The sequence below is a fragment of the Drosophila mojavensis genome, unplaced genomic scaffold (genome assembly GCF_018153725.1).
Source record: "Drosophila mojavensis isolate 15081-1352.22 unplaced genomic scaffold, ASM1815372v1 contig_72, whole genome shotgun sequence".
Taxonomy (NCBI): Eukaryota; Metazoa; Arthropoda; class Insecta; order Diptera; family Drosophilidae; genus Drosophila; species Drosophila mojavensis.
The window spans coordinates 3175398-3197385 of NW_025318897.1; the positions used below are offsets into that span (position 1 = coordinate 3175398).

Genomic DNA, 21988 nt, shown 5'->3' on the forward strand with positions numbered 1-21988 from the left:
CCTAGGTCCGTGTATAGCACGTGCATATCGAGTTTTGCTTTAAATATCGATAAATTGCCCCGTTCTTTTGTTATCGATTAAAAACATTATCGAAAACCAGTAATAAATTTATATCTCCTATATCTTTAAAGTAAGAGTCTCCAAATTTTTTATGTATACTTATATGCATTTTACACAATTTCGTTTTTTATCAAAATTTACCCCCCACCCCTAATTCACCCCCTCACCCTCACATTTGTAAAAGGCGTATTTCAAATACTAGAGATTTGTGCTTTGGCAAATACATACATATCCATGATATAATCATAATCTGAAAGTTTCATGATGAAACTTCATCCACAAGAAAAGTTATTGAGCAATTAAGTTCCCTTAGTAAGCCACCACTGCAGCCAATGCGTGTTTATGCGTGCGTGCGTATCTCTGTGTGTGTGCGTGTGTATGATGTGTGTGTATATGCCTGTTTGTGTATGCGTGTGTGTGTGTGTGTGTATGTGTGTGTGTGTGTGTCTTGTGTAAGCAGAAAGACGCGAAAAATGATTGAAACAGCTATTGCTCGAAGGGCTCAGGGGATCTCATAGTCGGGCACTCTCGACTAGAGCTTTCTTACTTGTTATACCCTGAACCCATTTTCAATGGGAAATCAGGGTATAATGGTTTTGTTGAAATGTATGTAACAGGCAGAAGGAGGCATGGCAGACCCCACAAAGTATATATATTCTTGATCAGGGCGACGAACTGAGTCGATTTGGCCCTGTCCGTCTGTCTGTCTGTCCGTCTGTCCGTATGTTTGAACGCGTCGATTTCCGAAGATATAAGAGCTAGAAACTTGAATTTTATTTTTTTAAATGACCGTATATACAGCGCGGACGTCGAGTTTGCTTTTAAAATTCGATAAATCATCTCTTTATGTTTTTATCGAGTAAAAACATTCAAGTTCAAATCAGATGCCACTATAGCTAATTGTGAATGATTTTTCTTTTTTTAAATTTCTCAAATATTCAATATAATATGTAGATCATATGCTGAAAGTTTCATTAAATTCCGTTCAGTCAAAAATTAATAAAAAATAATCAAATATTTGGCCAATTAACAAACGCACGTGCAGCAGCTACAACAGCATCGTATGCGTGTGCACACATACATTAAAACTTCTTCTAGAAACATTCGTTGAATCACATCAGCTGTTAGTTTCGCTTAGTTTTGGTAGATGGCGCAGCAGCAGTGAATCTATTTGAGTTTTGCCAGCGCCCCTAGCAGGAGTGGGGTGGCCTAGTGTGTTAGCTGCATGACACTCGATCGAGAAGTCGCGGTTCGAATCCCGATCGATGCAGCTGATGTTATTTTTTTTTAATTGTTTCAAAATATTTTTAAATTTTCATAAATGAGTTTTTTATTGAATTTATATTTTTAAATACACTGGAATTGAAATTTTAACTATACTTTATGTGCATTTTTAATAGTTTGGTTATTCTAGCAGATTCTTAGAATCACATCAGCAGTTAGTTTCGTTTAGTTTTGGTAGATGGCGCTGCAGCAGTGAATCTATTTGAGTTTTGCCAGCGCCACTTGGCGAAGTGAAGTGGCCTAGTGTGTTAGCTGTATGACGCTCGATCGAGTAGTTGTGGTTCGAATCCCGATCGGTGCAACTGATGTTAACCTTTTTAATTGTTTCAAAATATTTTTATATTTTATTAAATGAGTTTAGTATTTTATTTATATTTTTAAATACATCGAAATTGAAATTCCAGACATACTAAATGGGCATTTTTATATGTTGGGTTCAGGGTAGTATCTAGTTGAGCACTCTCGACTAGAGTTTTTTTACTTGTTTTTTTTAAATTACTTCAAAAATTTTATTAGAAATGGAATTATAAAGTTGTTTAATATAATTCAAGGATATAGTTGACCAAGCGTGCTCAATACCTTCGATTAACCCTGTCTTTGGTACGCCGGACCAACCATCCCCAGACGTTTCAATGATATTAAGGTTGAGTGAGTATGGTGGCCACTCTATGAGATCAATTTTTTGGCTCTGAATCCAGGACTTCACGGATCGGGCGGTCTGAATTGGAGCATTATCATGCTGGAAAATCTAACGCCCGTTTTCAGACAGGTTATAGAAATGCGAAACAGCAAACACGGTGTTATAATCCTATGCGTTCATGCGCGATGTCAAAAATTGAAGTTTGCAAGTGATGTAGTAATATATTACTACTAACACCAATGCCACCCACCCCCCCGCCGCAGCGGCTTGGCAACCGTTCCAAATAATGTTTTTCTATGAGTAGGTCATGGATATAATAATTCTAGCCATCAGTTCCTTCCAAATTAAATTTTTCTCATCAGAAAAGACAACATGCTGCCATTGCAATGGCAATTTTGCACGTCAGCTAATGTTATAATTCTCAAAAGTCTTATGACAAAATTATATGTCTACGCCTATTAGAGGCGTGGCAAATCGGACCTGAAGATATAGTGATTTTTTAAATTTTGCTATATTTTGGATACTATTGATGCCAGAGACCTCAAATTTTGTATATATACCGCAAAAGTTTATATCTCCTAAAGTATAACAGCTAGAAGAGGATAGAGGACTTTACTGGCATCTTAACTATCTAAATTAGAAGCTTCTAGCTATTATACTTTAGGAGATATAAACTTTTGCGGTTTGCCACGCCCCCTGTGGGCGGACATATATCCGACAAAGCTTTTTGGTCTTGGGTGATCAGCCCGAGTATATATACAAAATTTGAGGTCTCTGGCATCAATAGTGTCCAAAATATACCAGAATGTAACAATTCACCATATCTTCAGGTCCGATTTGCCACGCCCCCAATGGACGTAGACTTAAAATTTTATCTTTAGACTTTATAGAATCATAACATTAGCTGTCGTGCAATTACAGCGCTCTAGCTGTAAAACACTTGGAGATACAGTTTTATCCGGTTTTCTTTTCTTAGTTAAATATTCTTATTAAATTTCACATAATTGCGGTTCGGTTGAATATTGCAAATATCTATATTTTCCTGTGCAAGGTTTGATCCGTTGTTCTCTGTGTTTTTAATAATTTGCTTTTTTAATTTGTGAAGTTTTGTGTGCAACGTCGCCTCATTAGATTCATTATTTTCATTTTTGCTTTAGTGTTTCTATTTGTTGGCGCTCTCCCCAGTTCACTCTTTCTAAGTTTGTTAGTGTGACTGTGTGCATAATTGCTCTCACTATCTACTGTTGTTGTATTTGCCTCTCTCGAATCTTTGATTTTTGATCCGCTCTGTAACGGCTGTATTTGTTGTTGACTCGCTCTCTCAACATATATTTTCGTTGCGCTCTGTAACGGCTGTTTGTTGTTGGACTCGCTCTCAACACATTTATACCTCTCTTGGTTTTTACATTTCTGTTTACATTCAGTAATTTTGTGATCTATCCCAATTGCCAATATGAGTTGCTGCAAAAAAGCTTGCACTTTCAGGCAGACAGTTGATTCCGCACAAGCGCAATTTATAAGTTGCTGGCTGTGTGATAACATGATGCATACTAAGTGTGTAGGTCTTACTGGTCGTGAATATGACAAGATTATGTCTACTATTAAAGCTGGTTGTGGAGGCGTACGCTGGTCTTGTCCGATTTGCTTGGAAAAACAGATAAGCTTTTCTAAAATGTATAGTGCTGTGAGGGCTCAATTTTTAAAACTGAAGAAGATTTCTATGCAGTTGACCAGTGACATGTCTGCTGCTGAAGAAATATTAAATCAGTATGGCTTTGAAAGTCCTCTCTCTCAATTGGAGACTCTTTTGTTGTCGGTAACTCCTTCTGTAATAGTACCGTCACCTAATTCGCTTGCTCCTCCCTCACCTTGCGCTTCTGTTTTGTTGTCGGCTCCAAATTCACTAGATCCTCCTTCACCTGGTCACAAATCATTTTCTCCTATTGATGCTTCTATTGAAACTCAAGCCCCTGTCCCAAATTTGGTTACTACTTCAATTGTTGCTCAAACAAAGAGTGACAATAAGTCAGCCACTGCGGGCATCATCTTATCTGTCGTCGCTCCTCGAAAGCAAATATTTTTATCTAGGCTTTCATCTGATACGACATGTGAGGCAGTATCTGCTTTTATTGCAAGCAAGACTTCGGCTAATGTTTTTATATCGAAGTTTAGTTTCGCAACTCCGCGAGAAATTGCTTCATTCAAGATTAGTGTGCCGGTAGAATATTTATTTATTTAAAGCTTTATGTGATCCTAATTTCTGGCCACCCCATGTAGTTGTTCATGAGTTCAAACCTAAAAATCGTACAGATCGACTCCTATTTCAGTAAATTTACCTTCGGTGCAATCTTCATCTATCATTGTGCCAAAAAACTAAATAATTTACAATCTTCTTCTCAGCTGTCTCTGATCTATCAAAATGTACGTGGCTTAAATTCTAAACTTAAAAATCTATTCTTGCACAATTTCAGTGTACAACATGATATTATTGCATTCACTGAAACCTGGTTAAGTAATAATATTCATAATAGTGAAATCCTTTCAGGTGGTTTCACTACTTATAGACTCGATCGTTCGGTTTGCAGAAGGGGTGGGGTGTTAATTGCTGTTAAATCTATTATCCTCTCTGAATCGTTTACCTTTTCGTCCCTTCATGATGCGGAGATTATAGGGGTTAAATTAACTCTCCAATCGTGCTCATTGTTTATTGCATGTTCTTATATCCCTCCCTCTTCTGATGTACAAGTTTATGCTCAACATATTAACTGTATTAAAGAATTTTCCGATTTGCCACGCCCCTAAGGGTGGATCGGGAAAATTTTAACACTTTATAAATCGGAGATATGCACGAGAATGTGTTCCAAATTTCAAGTCTCTAGCTTCAATAGCGCCGAAATAGATTGCGTTCATACGGACATACAAGAGTCGGAGCCAGACCTTCGCAAGCTTCAAGAGGTCAAGTCAGCCCCGATGTCGACGTTGAGGCTAAAGATGTCTGTCGTTGATGAGGTAAGAGCGCCGAGCACCCCCCTATGCGAGCCCATGTCCTCGTTGCTGCCGCAATATTTTGAGCGCCTGTAGGACTAAATACGGGCTCATCATCAGCGACAGAGAGAAAGTTTTAAAGATTACTTGATCTAACTCAGGCTATTGATGCGTCAGGCGAGATACAGCACGGCGCAAGAGCTACATAGGGTATATGAGAACGCCACCCCTGAATATGGAATGTACGTAAAGCGTCATGACTTCACGACGTTGACACAACTGACTCAGATGGCGACGGAGTTTGAGAACGTCCAAGGCCAAAAGAGACCTTGGGAGAAGAAATCTGTGGCGAGCCATTCGAAGGGCGCCTTAGGCGGGGTCGGCACAGAAACCCGTTCCGTGTGCAAGCGCCGGAGCCGCGGAGCGAACGGCAAGTTTTGGACCACGTTGCGGCGACAGCAACGCCACCAACGGAGGCGGTGCATCGTATGATGGCCCAGGATGCCGGATTCGGTTTCGATCCGCGCTGGGTGTGCTACAGATGCGCGCAGGCTAGACACTTCGCAAGGGAATGTCACAGCGCGCAAGTACTATGTGGTCGACGATGCGGCAGAAAAGTGGGGGAGCACAGAAGAGTGTTGCCTTCAGACGGATGCGGGAAACAGACAAAGGCGCCCTCCCATCGAGCGGAGTGGCGCCAATTAGCTCCAGAAGAGGGAGGCGGATACCCATTAAGGGTAAAAGAAGGGAAGATCGTCGCGGCGGTGAGGCAGAGTATGACCACCACAATCGATACCAGGGCCTTGCGCAGTCTTATGAGTGAAGACTGCGTGCGCCGACAGGCGGTTCAAGGAGAGTCACAGGAGATACGGTCACGAATAAACCTGGCCGACGGGTCGTTGCTAAACGTGACGAGAGCGATGAAGATGGTCGTGAGTCTCGCGGGGAACAGTGGAGATGACGGTGCTCATCATGCCGACCCTGGTGGATCACGTCATATTGGGGATGGATTTCCTGTGCGTTGTGGGGGCGACGATGTGGCGACACAGAGCTAACGATGAGGACAGAATGACCGTCGAAAGAGAGCAGCCACTCTGGGGAGGAGGTTAAACCACGAGGCACCATGCTGGATCCCGCCATCGGAGAAGCGGAAAGCTCGGACAGACGCAGGATCGCAGAGGGCGCCGAACTTCTGCGCGAGTGCTGACAGGAAGGGGGACGAGAGGCTCGAAGGGGAACCAGGAGAGCACCCCCCGATACAAGAAACTTTGGGCCTTCCCCCGAAGTCGTGGAGTGGCCGGAGAACTTGGAACCCAACTTAAAGGAGTTTCTGGTGACCGAGGTGGCACTCTTCGAGAAGCTCGAGGAGGTGTCTCACATCACGGAACACAGCATCAGGATGCGAGACGATAAACCTCTCAAAGGTATTACCCGAAGAACCCGGCCATGCAGAATGTAATCAACGAGCAGGTCGACGAATTGCCCAGAGTCAGAGCCATTGAGCCGTCGAGGAGCCCGCACAGTGCGCCCATAGTCTTGGTCAAGAAGAAGGCAGGAGAATGGCGCATGTGCGTGGATTACCGACAGCTCGATTGGATTACGCCCACTCGATACCGGACGCCTACCCTGTTCCTAAGATTAACCACATCCTAGAATGATTACGACAAGCCCGGTTCATATCCACCTTAAAAGTGGTTATTGGCAGATCCCGATGGCAGCAGACAGTAGAAAGTGTACGGCATTCACTGTCCCGGGAAGAGTCTTGTTCCAGTGGCGAGTAAGGCCCTTCGGATTGCACTCGGCGGGGGCAACGTTCCAAAGAGCGCTGGATACGATTATCGCACGCAAGATGGACGGCACGCGTTCGCCTATTTAGACGATATAATCGGAGCTACAAAGGAACTGCAGGAGGTTTTCCAGCCACTAAGAACGGCTAACCTCAAGGTCAATAGGAAGAAGTGCAGTTTCTTCCCGATCCCGCAAAGCTCGAGGCGATACGGGACTACCCGGCTCCGAAGAACCTGAAAGAGTTTCGGCAGTGTTTAGAGATGGCGTCCTGGTATAAGCGGTTTGTGCCAGGCTTCGCATCGTTAGTCCAACCGATGACAAAGTTGCTCAAAAAGGGAAAGAAATGGGCCAAGACCGAGGAAGAAGAGGACGCGCTGCAGAAACTAAAGAAAAGTTTACCGATGGCACCAGTCTTGGTATGCCCCGACTTCTCGGAGAAAATCGTGATGCAAGCCGACGCCAGCGACCCCAGCTTGGGTGCGGTACTGACCCAGAAAATCAAGGGACAAGAACGAGTCATAGCCTACACCAGCCGAAAATTGTCAAAGGCGGAGATGAACTATTCGGCCATGGAGAAAGAATGCCTCACGATCGTTTGGGCGATCAAAAAGATGCGTTGCTATCTGGAAGGCTACAGGTTCGACATGGTCGCGGATCACCTGGCACTGAAATGGCTTAACTCCATAGAGAGCCCCACAGGCAGGATTGCTCGATGGGCATTAGAGCTACAACAATATAAATTTGATGTCCGTTATCGTTGAGGACACCTGAACCTGGCCGACGCACTGCCACGCCAACCCTTAAAGAGTTTTCAACAAACGGAGGTCTGTCCCCTTTATAAATGGATGGAAATGGGTTCAGCCCATCGTTTCTGATGCAGGGGCGGGAGCCGCGATTGCCGGCTGCCCTGTACTTCACCCGGACGCCAAGAAGGACAAGATGAGGAAAGTGTTCGCGATTGATCGCGATAACCTGCAGCGCGCCTCGAAGGATCAAGGGCAATATTATAACCTGCGGCGACGCGAATGGAGGCCGAAGCCATGCTCGTCAACCCTATTGAAGCAGCATCAGTTGTCCAACGCGGCGGACGGTTTCGCAGCAAAACTGGCACCGAAATTCTACCATTTTTTAGAATCGTTAGCTTCGTCTCCCACACAATAGTGCGGCTTGCCAAACGCGGCGAACGCAAAAGAAGGGTGGCCAACATCTCAGAATTGAAGCCTTTCCATCATGACGGCGATGAGAGCGATGAGAGCGAGGAAGAACCAGACGAGAGTCAAGGGGCGATCGATGCGGGTTTCCAAATCACTGACGATGACACACCTCAGTCTCAATAAAGTCCTTACCTAACATGATAGTTTGAGGGCCATTCTTAAAAGAAACGTGTTATTTAATACTTGGGTTTACAGATAGACATCGAAATGGAAAACGAAATCAGCAGGAGAAAGAGAGATGGAAAAAGAAGAGACGGCCCGTGTCGAGGACATGAGCGACACCGACACTGAACCATTCCCCGGGGCACGAACGGCGAGGCGACCCAAGGATGAGCCGGGACAATTACCGGCCCCGCGAGGAGCGACCCCCACCCAATTTCCTACACACGGTCCATCAGTTCTCGATTAACATCGCGGAAGAGTAGCAAGACCACGGTCCCGAATAGGGACCGCACGAGCCGTAGACGGAACCAGACACCGCGCCAGGACCAGGGGAAGATGAGGCCCAATTGCTGGCCGATATCTTGGACGGCTGGGAGCCCAATTTAATCAACATCCTCATGGGAGAGAATACCCTCGTTCGGGTCGGCACCAGCGATCTCGGCCGGCAGGAGGATCCATCTCGGCGGCACTACATTTAACGAAGGGGTAGTCCAGGCAGTACAGCGCGAGCTAAGAGCACGGCAATTACCAAGCAGGAGAACGAATTTCCGCGACAGGGTCGATACGGTCAAAGTGACAATCGCGGCATCGGGGGCGTGACCATCTCCCTGATAAGTAAAGGGGGGTGTAAGACGGCGCATTGCACACAATAATGGGATGCTGTCGCAAGGAGCGCACCGCACAATTAAATGAATTCAAATGCAATTAGGGAACCCGCGCAAATCGCAGCGATCGACAGTGCAACCGTGCCCTTCGCGGTGAAAGCTCAAAGGGCCGACGCCTTGGTGAGGTTCACTGCCGATGCCGAAGGGGATCGCGTGGCCGAGATGTGAAAGCGGCTCAAAATCGCAAGAGATGATTATTGGTTCGTAAGCGGGCAAAAGAAGCAGGTGCGCGTCGAGTGATAAAGAGCGCGCGCAATAGCTCAGATGTTAAGAAAACAGTGAAAACAAGTAAGAACGTTGCACTCGAGCATTACCGACTGCGAAATAATCATTCACATCCCATCAACAATTTAGTAGTTAAGTTTCGCTCTAATACTGTAGAAAATACATTTGCCACGCCCCTACCAGGCATAGACACTTCATTTTTGGTCAGATCTTAGAACGTGATAACGGTACCTTAACTGCAAAGTTTGAATGCTTTCCCTCAAAAAATGTGAACATTACAGGGTATTTTTCGGCATATCGCCCCTAGAGGCGTAAAAATTATTTTTGGGTCATCGATAGAGGACTTTACTGGTATCTTAACTATCTAAATTAGAAGCTTCTAGCTATTATACTTTAGGAGATATAAACTTTTGCGGTTTGCCACGCCCCCTGTGGGCGGACATATATCCGACAAAGCTTTTTGGTCTTGGGTGATCAGCCCGAGTATATATACAAAATTTGAGGTCTCTGGCATCAATAGTGTCCAAAATATACCAGAATGTAACAATTCACCATATCTTCAGGTCCGATTTGCCACGCCCCCAATGGAAGTAGACTTAAAATTTTATCTTTAGACTTTATAGAATCATAACATTAGCTGTCGTGCAATTACAGCGCTCTAGCTGTAAAACTCTTGGAGATACAGTTTTATCCGATTTGCCACGCCCCCAATGGGCGGAGATATATCCGCCATAGCTCGTGATCTTGGGTGGTCGACGCGGACCTACATACCAAATTTCAGCTTGCTAGCTTTTCAACAAACATGATTTCATTTATTATTTTCCGATTTGCCACGCCCCTAGTGGGATCGGGAAAATTTTAACACTTTATAAATCGGAGATATACACGAGTATGTGCTCCAAACTTTTAGTCTCTAGCCGAAATAGATTGCGTTCATACGGACAGACGAACAGACGGACATTGCACAAAACCAATATACTGATTCACTTTCGTGAATGAGTATAATAATTGATATTTTAACATTATACATTTTAAATGTTTACATTAATAATAAATCTGCCAATAGATATTCTACAGACTCTTCGGTCTCATAATTTAAATATTCCTTGGTTGCGATCGATTTGAGGCAGTTTAGAAAAACTCTGTAATCAAACCATCATCTGTTATCTCGGCTCAATTCGGATGTAAATTTTTAAAAATATTAGTTTCTGTTTTAATGAGACTGTAATTCTTTAAACCTTTACCTTATGGTTGATATTGAGTTTAACGTATCAAAGTTCATCCTATTTTTATACCCTGAACCCATTTTCAATGGGAAATCAGGGTATAATGGTTTTGTTGAAATGTATGTAACAGGCAGAAGGAGGCGTGGCAGACCCCACAAAGTATATATATTCTTGATCAGGGCGACGAGCTGAGTTGATTTGGCCCTGTCCGTCTGTCTGTCCGTCTGTCCGTCTGTCCGTCTGTCCGTATGTATGAACGCGTCGATTTCAGAAGATATAAGAGCTAGAGACTTCAAATTTTTTTTAAAATGTCCGTAATTACAGCGCGCATATCAAGTTTATCATTAAAAATCGATAACTCATCTCGATCTTTTTTTATCGATAAAAAACCTTATCGAAACCCTGTTATAAAATTATATCTTCTACACCTTTATTGCTAGAGACTCCAAATTTTTAATGTATGCTTATATGCAATTTATACAATTTCGGTTTTTGTTAAAATTTACCCCCCACCTCTAAATTCTCCCCCTCACCCTCACTTTTGTAAAAAGCGTATTTCAAATACTAGAGACTTGTGCTTTGGCAATTACATGCATATTCATGTTATAATCATAATCTAAAAGTTTCATGAAGATCGTACGTCCATAAAAAAAGTTATTAAACAATTAAGTTCTCATAGTAAGCGCACACTGCAGCCCATGCGTGTTTATGCGTGGTTGCTTGTGTGTGTATGTGTTTGTGTATGTGTGTGTGTATGTGTGTGTGTGTATGCGTTTGTGTATGTATGCGTGTGTGTGTGTATGTGTGCCTGTGTTTGCGTACGTGTGTGTGTGTGTGCGTGTTTCTTGTGTAAGCTGAAAGTCGCGAAAAAGTATTGAAATATCTATTGCTCCAAGGGTTCAGGGGATCTCGTAGTCGAGCAGTCTCGACTAGAGCTTTCTTACTTGTTTATTTAATATTTTATTAAATTGACTTGGCTAAAGACCCTTCAACTTCGGCATTCCACCAAGGTAACGAATGTATGCGAAGCGCAACAGCAAATATATTTAACCACTATATGTTAGAGATGAAAGTATTGCAGAATTTGTGATGTCAGCCTTTAATAATTGCCAGCTTGTTAGTTTGTCTATTAATCGGTAACTAATATCAGATATTAAACAAAACATGTATGAACTAATTCGATTCATACATAAGCCAGATTTTCCGCTATCCGCGATTTCCAAATTTTTCCCGCAATCGCACTTGATCTGGCCGAAAATAAGCCAAAACGGCAATACTGATGTACATATACCCAGTGGCGACGACCTGAATGAGGTCTGTTGAAATAATGCATTACATACGACAAAAAAGTAATGCATAACCTATGAACATTTTTTTCAGCGCATTTGTAAATAAAAAGTGCTACTCATACGACAGAATCGAGCTCTTGTCAACTTCGCTTCTGTATGCCCCTTCCCCGCTAACCAACAAACGATTTTCGTCTTTCATTGCGTCGCGACGAAATCGCCGAATTTCGTTTTGGACTTTACCGTTTTTTGCATGGAATGCGTGCCTTCTTTCGTTTGGTTTTTTTGTCTATGCCTATTCCTTTTGTGTGTATAGTGTTAATGAGTGTAAATACAAGTTCAAAAATGCATATGTGTGATGATTTCTGTTTTCGTTTTACCCGCCGCGGCGCGTCACTTTTCTGCTATTGTTGAGCCGTGCGGACGTAAATTTAAAGGGAAGTATCTGGTATCATCTTACATGTATTTTTAATGACAAAAAAATTAATATTGTTTAATTTACAGATGCTATAAAAACCGAAGGGTCCACTAAGAAGACCTATGTATATAAGTACAATAAGAAACTGCTTTCGGGTCCAGAAAGGTCGACTGGCAAAGCAGAAGTTCGATAATAAGGACAAACTAGATAATAAGACATAGCTTTAGATTTAGATGTAGATAGATATAATAAAATAGTAATAATACATAGTTTAAGACTATACATTTATTTATAGATATTAAGAAATAATAAATAATAATTTTTAAATATTAAAACAAAAAATACTACATTACTCAAGCGTTTCTATCTTTCAATTAGTAATCAATTATTTCTCCAATTACATTGCATTAAGAAGTAAGCCATTTTATATAGTGGGAAAAATGGGTTGCAGGTATATTGTGTTGTAATGTACGCACATTACTAACCCATAAGCGATTTTGAAAATGTATAAGGCGTTTTCTTCAGGTTGCGGAATTTCTACATTACAATATTTAAAAAGTATACGCATGGGTAATGGAGAGCCGAAGGAAACTTCGTCACCTCATTACTTTCTGCATTACAAAATCCAATAATTTCAGGCACCCGGGAGAAAAAGCGGCCATTCCTTAAAAAAGTAAGGCAGCTTGTAATCGATCTTTTCATGCACACAGGCGACAAGTAATCCATGAGTAATGGACAAAATAATGGGCATTTGTGCCACTGGGTACATATTTGAGAGAGTAGAGAGCATCGGAGAGAGAGAGAGAGAGAGAGAGAGAGAGATAGAGAGAGCAACGGAAACATTCAGCGCAGAGGGATCTTTTGTTCAACAGTCGACCATCTCGGCCGAGCGCATGAAGAGAAATGATTTAGTGTTCCCATCAGTGTTACCAACTTTTGTTCAGCAAAAAAAGCTGTTTTTAGTGGGAAGATACTTAAAAAAAAGCTGAAATTTTGTGAAAAAAGTCGGACAAAAAAGCTGATGGTTTTTGCTTTGCTTTGATTGATATTTACTTATATTTTTAGTAACTAGAAGTCATGGCTGCATTTCTTCAACCGTGGCAAGCCGTATCTGTAAAGTTTTACGCTATATAGGTTTTACCTGACGCTTAAAATTGAGTAAGCATATCAATATTCATTTTATTGCGTTGTTATGTTTTTACAGTATTGACCTGACTAAAACTTTTCGCCACTTGCGCGTTCGACCATGGCAAGGAAAGCAATGTCATTGCAAAAGTTGCCAAGTCCCTACATTTTTTATTTCCTCCCGAATTCTTATAAGCACACCTCTTACCCTAAGCTATGTAGAGTCTTAAGAATTTCTCCATTGAACTGGGAGAATATTCTTATATTGGTGTTCAATACTTTCAAAATTCTTTGAATAGAATAACTCTAGTATTGGAACGATACTATTTTTATTTACTCGCAAAATATATATATATATGCAAGAAACAGAATTTTACACCATTTGAAAATTTGCCGGCAGCCTATTAATTAAAACATATTTAGTTAACACAAACTACTACTACATGTTATCAAATGAGTTGCATACATTCTTTTTAATTGCTTTATAAGATCTATCAGAGAATTTCAAGTTCGATATTCTTGCTTAAATAAGTTATATTAAATAAAATATAAATCATATTTTAGTTCAGTTAGTTCCACTCTATTATCGGTTGGTTCATTCTCAGAAAATTGACCTAATTAACTATTTAGTTTTAATTAAACTGCATTGACAAACACTTCTACATACGATAAATCGCTACAAATGATGATAAATTGATCAGTAAAGAAAAAAGCTGAAAAAAAAACAAATTAGTTTTTTAAAAATCCAGAATTCCCGCTGCCCGCTGTTTTGTAATTTTTCCCGCAATTAGATTTTCAAAAAAGTCAGATTTGACGGGAAAAAAGCTGATTTGGCAACACTGGTTCCCATATTTTCATAGCCCGAACCTAAAAGTGAGGAGACGAGCAAATACGAAGTGGTCTGGGAACTAATGCTCGAAAAGAAAGTGTGCAAAACGCTTTACACTACTTGTCCGGTCTATGTGTTCTGTTGTTAGTGGCGGAACCTACTGTCAGTGCTGCCAACTTTTATTGAGTGTATATATTATAAAATATAAATAATAATATAATATAAATAAATATATTTTTTGTGGCTCATAGTCATTTCTTCAACCGCCACATTTGTAAAGTTTTACAATATACATATGTATATACTTGACACTAGAGTTAAGCATATTGTTTTGCGTAGTATTGTTTTTGACAGTATTGACCTGACTAAACATTCTTTCTACTTGCGCGTTCGACCATTCCAAGGAAAGCAATCCCATTGCAAAAGTAGCCAAGTCCCTAAATTTTTTATTTCCTCCCGAATCCTAATAGGCACGCTATTCAACCCAAAACTTTGTAATGTCTTCAGTATTTTCCAGTATTCACTGTACAATAATCATATTTCGTTAAGACATAAATTCTTGTACTACATGCAACCAAATCATTTGCATACCTTCTTTTTAATTGCCTTATAAGCTCGGTTAGAAAATTTTTACGTTTCTTTTACAGGAAATCACAAAGTTTAATAATATTGCTCAAAATAAGATCAATTGAATAAATATAAATCATATTATAGTTCAGTTAATTCCACTCTATTATCGATTGTTTCGTTCCTTGGAAATTGAAATACTGAACTGTATTTAGTTTTGAATTCAATCCGGAATTCCCGCTGCCCGCTGATTTGGAATTTTCCCGCAATTGGATTTTTAAAAAGGCCAGATTTAACGGAAAAAAGCTAATTTCGCAACACTGTCTACTCCGTCTTTTAACAGCGGAGTACTATGAAACTATGTTGCAACAGCCTTATCGACAACATTAACCCTTTATATGGCACCACGTCCGATTTTGATGCGTTTTGTTTTATTAGATAGAAAACTGAAAATAAAAAATACAATTTTTTCGTTTTTCAAAATTTTGATTCAGTACGATTTTATAAAGGAAAAAGGATTTGTTGCAGATATGCAACAGATGTGCTTAAGGGGAAAAAAAATTACTGATAGTTCTCTGGGTATTTAGAAGAACGTAATATTTAATTTGGATATTCTTAAACTATTTAACATATTATTATATTTATTTAATGACTATACGACTATTTATCTTAATAATATATTTATTAAACTTTACTTTAAGTGGAAATTTTTAAAACAATTGTTTCTCTTGTTGAAACATAAGGCCACTTCACATTTCCCACCCATTACTTGAGAATCCCGTACACTTCGGGTACTTGCACCTTATTCGTTTTTCACCCCACAAAGGCCAATGTCCAAAATCATCCTGCCGTACCATTCGATTTGGCACGCGTTGCGTAGGACCTCTTTGTTTTCTTTGCTGCAATTCGTTTTCGAGCATAGAACTTCTTTTTCCTATTATTGATTTGGTATCAATTTTTGTTAGCACCTCTGCAATATTTATCCGAAACTCGGAAGATCCTAAGAGTTTAGTGATTGATGCATTCACGTGAACGCGTTTGTACAAAAGCCAAGCATTACTCACTGTCAAGTCGAGTAGATGGTAAAAAATGCGAACCTGCCAGCGTCTACTTCTTAGTAAAGTTTTATATCTTCCAATAATGCTGTCGATCAGATCAACACCTCCCATATAGCTATTGTATTGTGCTACTGCAAAGGGTCGGTCAATCTCTACGTATTCCTTTTTGGCTTTGTTGAATCGACGTGCTTTGTCCTCTAGTAGTATTCCAGCATAGTTGGATGCCAATGATACGACTTTATTATCCAACCATGATGTTACTGATATGTCAACTCCGTCAAAATCAGCGACATATTCTACAGACGTACCACTTGGATGCTTCTTCAAATTAATATTATCAATTGTTTTGTTATTTGGAATTCTTTTTCTTCGAATAGTACCCAAAGCTAAAATTCCTTCATCCGCTAAGTATTTCAAAATGGGCAATGAATTGAAAAAATTGTCAAAATAAATTCGAAAGTTCTGATGCCTGGGCACTTCTCTGACCATTCTAACAACACAGTTTGATGCCGCACCTAGATCTGGTTCGTTAGGCAAAACTTTGTTTTCATTTCCTGAATCTATCTCAAACTTATAGCAGAAGCCTGATTGACCGCTAAGAACATAAATTCTATATCCCCATTTATGAGGCTTGTCCTCATCCGTACCATCCAATTCTTCTTTGTCTGGCTCGAAATCACTTTCTTCATTGGCAGAAAACTCGAATTCGTCCTCGCTCTCCAAACTATTAAAAAATCTTGCGATTTTCGAAGGTGTCAATCCCCTTGCGGACATTATTCCTAAGTAAGAAATACTGTCTACAAAAATATAAGTATGTGTAGGTCGGCCTCAAAGAACATAAAAGACATAAGACAATCCAAAATAAATTCATAGCAACACATAATGACACAAAACAATAAAAGAATTATATAGTGACATATACAACATAAGCACAATAAATGGTATGTTGCATAAATGCAACAAAATTGAGAGTGCAAAAAAGAAGTCCTAATAGTACTTTGTTGCATATCTGCAACATACCGATATTCAAGAGTTACTCACAATACACAACAACAAACCCAAAAACTTGATTACAAACGCATTATTAATATAGTTACCTTATTTAAAAAGTAGTTGTTCGCAAATTAAAAATTTTTGTTATTAGAAAAATTTGCAAATATAAAATTGATTTCGACACCATATACACAATTCACTAAATTGGCGGGAAATTTTAATATTTGTATGGCAAGACATGTGGACAAGTGCGACCAGCTACAAAAATCGAAAAAACACATATTTCTGACTTACAAAAAAATTTGCTATACCACTTTCTTGATACCCATTGCGAAATAACTCAATTTAAACGGTATGTTGCAGATATGCAACAAGGCCGTATAAAGGGTTAAATATTCAATAAAATATGCCATCCTTTGAAAAATTAAGCGAAAAAAAATATTAATATAAGTGGTGGAACTCTGGTTTAAATGAATGTTCGAGAATAGTAAGCGATAACGAGTGTACCTTTCAGATGATCTATCGATTTTTCAATAAAACATCTTCAGCGAAAATGGCAAACGATGTAAGCTAAAATAAATTAATTTAAAATAGTATTTTACAATATTTTTGCATTTTTGTAGGAAATCCCAACTAAAAATTGTCAAGTTAACGCGAATGTAAACAGCGCAGATATTTCTGAAGAACAACGGCGTATCTGGGTTGGTAATCTTGATTCACGCATTACCGAGTAAGTTGTGAGCTGTGCATTTGTATATGATTTGCTTTCATTCCTTTGAATTGTGCTAATATATACTTTTTCTTTGATAACAATCGGTTTCAACTTCTCAAACTAATGCAAAAATGCGGTGCCGTTGAAAAGTTCGACATGTTATTTCACAAGGGTGGCCCAATGGTAGGACAGTCGCGAGGGTATGCCTTTATCACATTTAAAAAAAATGAAGGTGCCACAAATGCACTTATAAAACTAGACGGATCAAATATTGGCAGTCGTTCTATAGCTGTTCGTCTTGCTAAGAACATAAAATATGTAAATAAATTTCTCATCTTGCTGGAAAACAGGTTCAGCTTATTTTTTACTTATCATTTATAGGATGATCTGCAGCGGCCCAAGCCTCGACTTGAAATACCCGCGCTGGGCCGAGGTAAGCGCGAGGATAAAATTAGCAAGTCGGACGCAATTCGTGCCATAGAAGCCAAACTTAGGACTCTAGAGCGACAGACAGATAACAATTTGGAACTCGACACCGCACGAGAGGAAAATATTCCCTTTATCTATCGTTACCAATTCAACAAAAGTCGTGATGACACACAACGTACTAGACCACACGGCAAATATAATAAACCTAAGCCATCGGCATCATATTTGCGTCAACTTCCCAGCCGACGCTAACATGGAACTAAATCACATACCCTACTACTTACACAACTCACTTAAATTGAATATATTATTTTCTCGCTGTTAAGATATAACGAAATTATTATTTTATTTTTGCGCAAATTTAAATTTTCCACGCATTTCCTTTGGTAGTGGCTCTGTTCCAGGGCAGTACACTTGACCGGCGATTTCACATATGCAGTGGCGTTCGCAACTGTATCCAAAATTGGCCGGGTTGTCTTTGCTCTCTGCCAAACGCGCCTCGGCGACAAGTTCCTCACTAAAATTGATGATAATAATTAAAGGTACTGATGATATGGTTTGTCCGAGTTTTACCGAGTTTTTCCAACAACGTTGACAAGATGTTCAATGATTTCCTCTTGACTTTTAGAATCAATATCGATCATCATGTCCCGTCCATCCTCAAAGAAACAGCGTACAAAGGGCGACGGTGTCATATTCTTAAGAGTGACGACCTGCACATCTGGATTTCTGAATTGAATCTGTGGAACGTTCCAAAACACGAAATCCCTGTAAGAAGATAATCACTTATATCATCATCACCCTATTATAATGTACGCTTACCTGGCACCCGCATGGTGATTACCATATGTATTGTAACTAACGCTGAATATACGCACCCTTTCCTTTAGAACTAATTTGCCAGCATTTAAATATTTTAATGTGCGTCGTAAAGGCTCTCTTCCTTTCATAAATGGCATTTTATAAGGGGATTATTATTTTTAATTAATAAATAAAGAACGAATTGGCCGCTTGTGTAATCTAGTCCACCAAATATCGATATATCTAAACACAATGCATTCCGATAGATACTTGACTCTTCACCACGATTGAGTGATAGTAGGTTATGCAAAGCGAACAGCTGATTTGGCAGCGTGACGTCATTATTTCAGAAAATGGTGGGCGCGCGTTTGAATTTGTATGAAAATCAAGCAACTTTGACACTGTTATTTGTCTTAAAACTAGTAGACTAAATAAAACGAGTTGGGCGGCTAATCACATGTTCTATATAGATTCACGAATCGGAAAATATAAAGGTTTTTGCTAATTTTTATACTCTAAATTGTTTTCTAAGCAGTTATTGATCATGCAATCCCTTGACCACTTTTACTCTTGCATATAATGGACTTAACCTTACTATCTAAGGCTTGAATTTGTAAAGCTAAAAGTTACTACTAAGTATTATGCATTTCCCATCAATCCGCATAATCATACGTACTAATTTCATTCTTTATATTACAAATCCGATGGCCATAGATGATACGCAGCATTGTTAGCTTCTGTCTAAGTTTTAAGAGCTGATTCAGGAGGATTATGTGTTTCCTTAGGTTTCAATACTTATAATCATACAAGTTTACGACTTGGCAACTAATACACAAATATTAGTTCATTCTACCGGATGTTTCTGACATGACAGCAGGGGTGAGCAGCACCTTTATTGATGCAGCTTCAACGTGTACTATATTTAAATGTGTAGGTAAATTGGCATAAATAAACAATACTGATGGCGAGAACCCAGTTAACTATGTCCATCAACCATTCCTGCTGACTTATTGGCCATTTTTGCTGCATTCGAGAGGCCTCCCAGTTCATTCCATTATATACTTAATTTCTTTATTGTATGGTAATAAAATTAGTGATTGACCATTTTTAAGGTATTTACTATTTAAATTTTTTATATATAGTTAGTTTTGGTTGTTTTGGACGACTTAGTCGATCTCTGCTGAAATGCCTTCCAAGCTTCAGCCGGGATATCATAGCAAAATCTGATAATGTGACGTCACAAGAGAGCTGTTAGTTAACATTAAAAGTAACGGGACTGCTCTTTGCGCAACCTACTGTGTCTTTTAACAGTGACTCTTCACTAAGTAAATTCGTGTTTCAGATATCGTTGGTAATGTAAAATCACAAACCAGAGTACACATAGATTAGACATGTAGAACAAATGTTTTCAACGACAAAAAAATGCGTTGAAGAGACTAGACAACTTCGTATTTGCTCGGCTCAGTCATTTGAGGCTCGAGCAGTGAAAATCTTACACGACGGAGTCAGTGCCAGCGTGACCGAATATAGTATTTTAAATACTTTTTGGTATTTTATCAGCTCTGATTTTGCTCAAAATCATGGTATATAGGTATTTAGTAGCATTTTTCTTCGATTTTACGGTATTATATGGTATTTTCGGTTTGGTCACTCTTTAAGTCTTAATGAATCGAATGCTTAATGCTTAAGACTTGCTTAATTTTAAAACAAATAAATAGAAAACATGAGCAATAAGCAAAAATATAGAGCTGAGTGGAAGACTATGCCGGAAAATGAAAAATGGCTGGGCAGGAGCGCAAATAATATGGATGCGCTCTGCAAAGCGTGCCAGACTGACATTTTGAGTAGGCTGGCGTCACTTAAGCAGCACGCGGCTACACAAAAACAAAGATAATATGAAATACTTCTGTGGAAAATCAAAGGTGAGTTCTTTATATGCTTTTAAATTATATGTAAATAATAACTATTCTTTTTTCATATTCAATCGTTTTTTAAAGAGTCGGACAACACTAGCTACCTCTATCAAAAAGGCAGAAATTATATTTGCTGCAGCCATTGCTGAACACAACATACAGGGTGACCGCGCCGGACCAAACGAAAAATACCAATTTGGTCTCAAAAATATACTATAAAATACTATTTCATATATTACAAAATACCATTATAAATACCATAACAAATAAATCGTCTGGAAATTCAAATTATAATAAAATAATAACTGACTTATTATATATAGAAAAAATAAGGGTTTTCCCATTGCAAAATATGTTTGTTGTTTATTTCAGTCCAACATAAAACTTGAACAATATGCATTCGTATTCAATTCCATATTCCAATATATATTTAAAGTCTTAAAATTAATTAAATGCTTAAAATTCATTTTGTAACTTTTTCTTAAAATAAAATAATAAAGGAACTTCTTTGTTCAGTCTTGCTAGTTTCTCTTAAGATCATTTAATTATATTTACTAGCCTTCTTCGTCAGAGCAGCTTAAATTCAATTTGTTGAAATCTTTACATCACACTTGTTCACTGGGCTTAAAATTATTGCACCCATTTTCGCGCAATGATTATTGTACATGTAATATATGTGATATATTTACATTTTTAAAGCGGTTTCGATTTTTCGTTTTGATTAAATTAATTTGAGAGAATATGCGTTCACACGACGGATTAGAAACGGGCAAAATTATTAAATCTTTGTTTTTGTGTAGCCGCATGCTGCTTAAGTGACGCCAGCCTACTCAAAATGTCAGTCTGGCACGCTTTGCAGAGCGCATCCATATTATTTGCGCTCCTGCCCAGCCATTTTTCATTTTCCGGCATAGTCTTCCACTCAGCTCTATATTTTTGCTTATTGCTCATGTTTTCTATTTATTTGTTTTAAAATTAAGCAAGTCTTAAGCATTAAGCATTCGATTCATTAAGACTTAAAGAGTGACCAAACCGAAAATACCATATAATACCGTAAAATCGAAGAAAAATGCTACTAAATACCTATATACCATGATTTTGAGCAAAATCGGAGCTGATAAAATACCAAAATGTATTTAAAATACCATATTCGGTCACCCTGACAACATATCAATGAGAGAACTGGACCATATTAGCGATGTGATCAAGCATGCGTTTTCCGATAGTGCCATTGCGCAAGGGTTTTACTGCAAACGCACAAAAACAGCTTCGCTTACGTACAATGAATTTTAAGCATTTAATTAATTTTAAGACTTTAAATATATATTGGAATATGGAATTGAATACGAATGCATATTGTTCTAGTTTTATGTTGGACTGAAATATTATTAATTTTTTTAAATGAAATAAACAACAAACATTTTTTGCAATGGGAAAACCCTTATTTTTTCTATATATAATAAGTCAGTTATTATTTTTACATATAATTTGAATTTCCAGACGATTTATTTGTTATGGTATTTATAATGGTATTTTTTAAAATATGAAATAGTATTTTATAGTATATTTTTGAGACCAAATTGGTATTTCTCGTTTGGTCCGGCGCGG

General features: G+C 39.0%; 3 protein-coding genes and 2 long non-coding RNA genes across 7 annotated transcripts; 3 read left to right on the top strand and 2 right to left on the bottom strand.

Annotated features, from left to right (window-relative positions):
* The first annotated feature begins 11477 nt into the window (after positions 1 to 11477).
* Positions 11478 to 12694, top strand: LOC122757383. The gene is made up of 2 exons (XR_006357409.1): positions 11478 to 11983; positions 12040 to 12694. It is a non-coding gene; the product is annotated as an uncharacterized LOC122757383 (long non-coding RNA).
* A 2351-nt stretch (positions 12695 to 15045) lies between these two features.
* On the bottom strand, positions 15046 to 16757 carry LOC116804604 (piggyBac transposable element-derived protein 3-like). 2 transcript variants are annotated; one of them, XM_032732961.2, is made up of 2 exons: positions 16630 to 16757; positions 15046 to 16329 (listed from the first exon to the last, which is right to left on the bottom strand). In XM_032732961.2, exon 2 carries the CDS (start codon positions 16304 to 16306, stop codon positions 15224 to 15226), a length of 1083 nt encoding a protein of 360 aa, XP_032588852.1. In that variant the 5' UTR covers positions 16307 to 16329; positions 16630 to 16757; the 3' UTR covers positions 15046 to 15223. The 2 variants fall into 2 exon arrangements, with proteins under 2 accessions (XP_032588852.1, XP_043865262.1); XM_044009327.1 differs by having other exon boundaries at positions 15046 to 15474; positions 15539 to 16757.
* Positions 16758 to 16879: 122 nt separating this feature from the next.
* LOC6585867 (probable RNA-binding protein 18) lies at positions 16880 to 18003 on the top strand. Of its 2 annotated transcripts, none has more exons than XM_015160843.3 (4): positions 16880 to 17090; positions 17149 to 17255; positions 17342 to 17555; positions 17619 to 18003. In XM_015160843.3, exons 1-4 carry the CDS (start codon positions 17040 to 17042, stop codon positions 17916 to 17918), a joined length of 672 nt encoding a protein of 223 aa, XP_015016329.1. In that variant the 5' UTR covers positions 16880 to 17039; the 3' UTR covers positions 17919 to 18003. The 2 variants fall into 2 exon arrangements, with proteins under 2 accessions (XP_015016329.1, XP_002011491.1); XM_002011455.4 differs by having other exon boundaries at positions 17388 to 17555.
* On the bottom strand, positions 17988 to 18724 carry LOC6585868 (probable 28S ribosomal protein S25, mitochondrial). The gene is made up of 3 exons (XM_002011456.4): positions 18489 to 18724; positions 18240 to 18434; positions 17988 to 18183 (listed from the first exon to the last, which is right to left on the bottom strand). Exons 1-3 carry the CDS (start codon positions 18623 to 18625, stop codon positions 18012 to 18014), a joined length of 504 nt encoding a protein of 167 aa, XP_002011492.1. The 5' UTR covers positions 18626 to 18724; the 3' UTR covers positions 17988 to 18011.
* Positions 18725 to 18810: 86 nt separating this feature from the next.
* On the top strand, positions 18811 to 20623 carry LOC122757382. The gene is made up of 2 exons (XR_006357407.1): positions 18811 to 20389; positions 20465 to 20623. It is a non-coding gene; the product is annotated as an uncharacterized LOC122757382 (long non-coding RNA).
* Positions 20624 to 21988: the final 1365 nt, after the last annotated feature.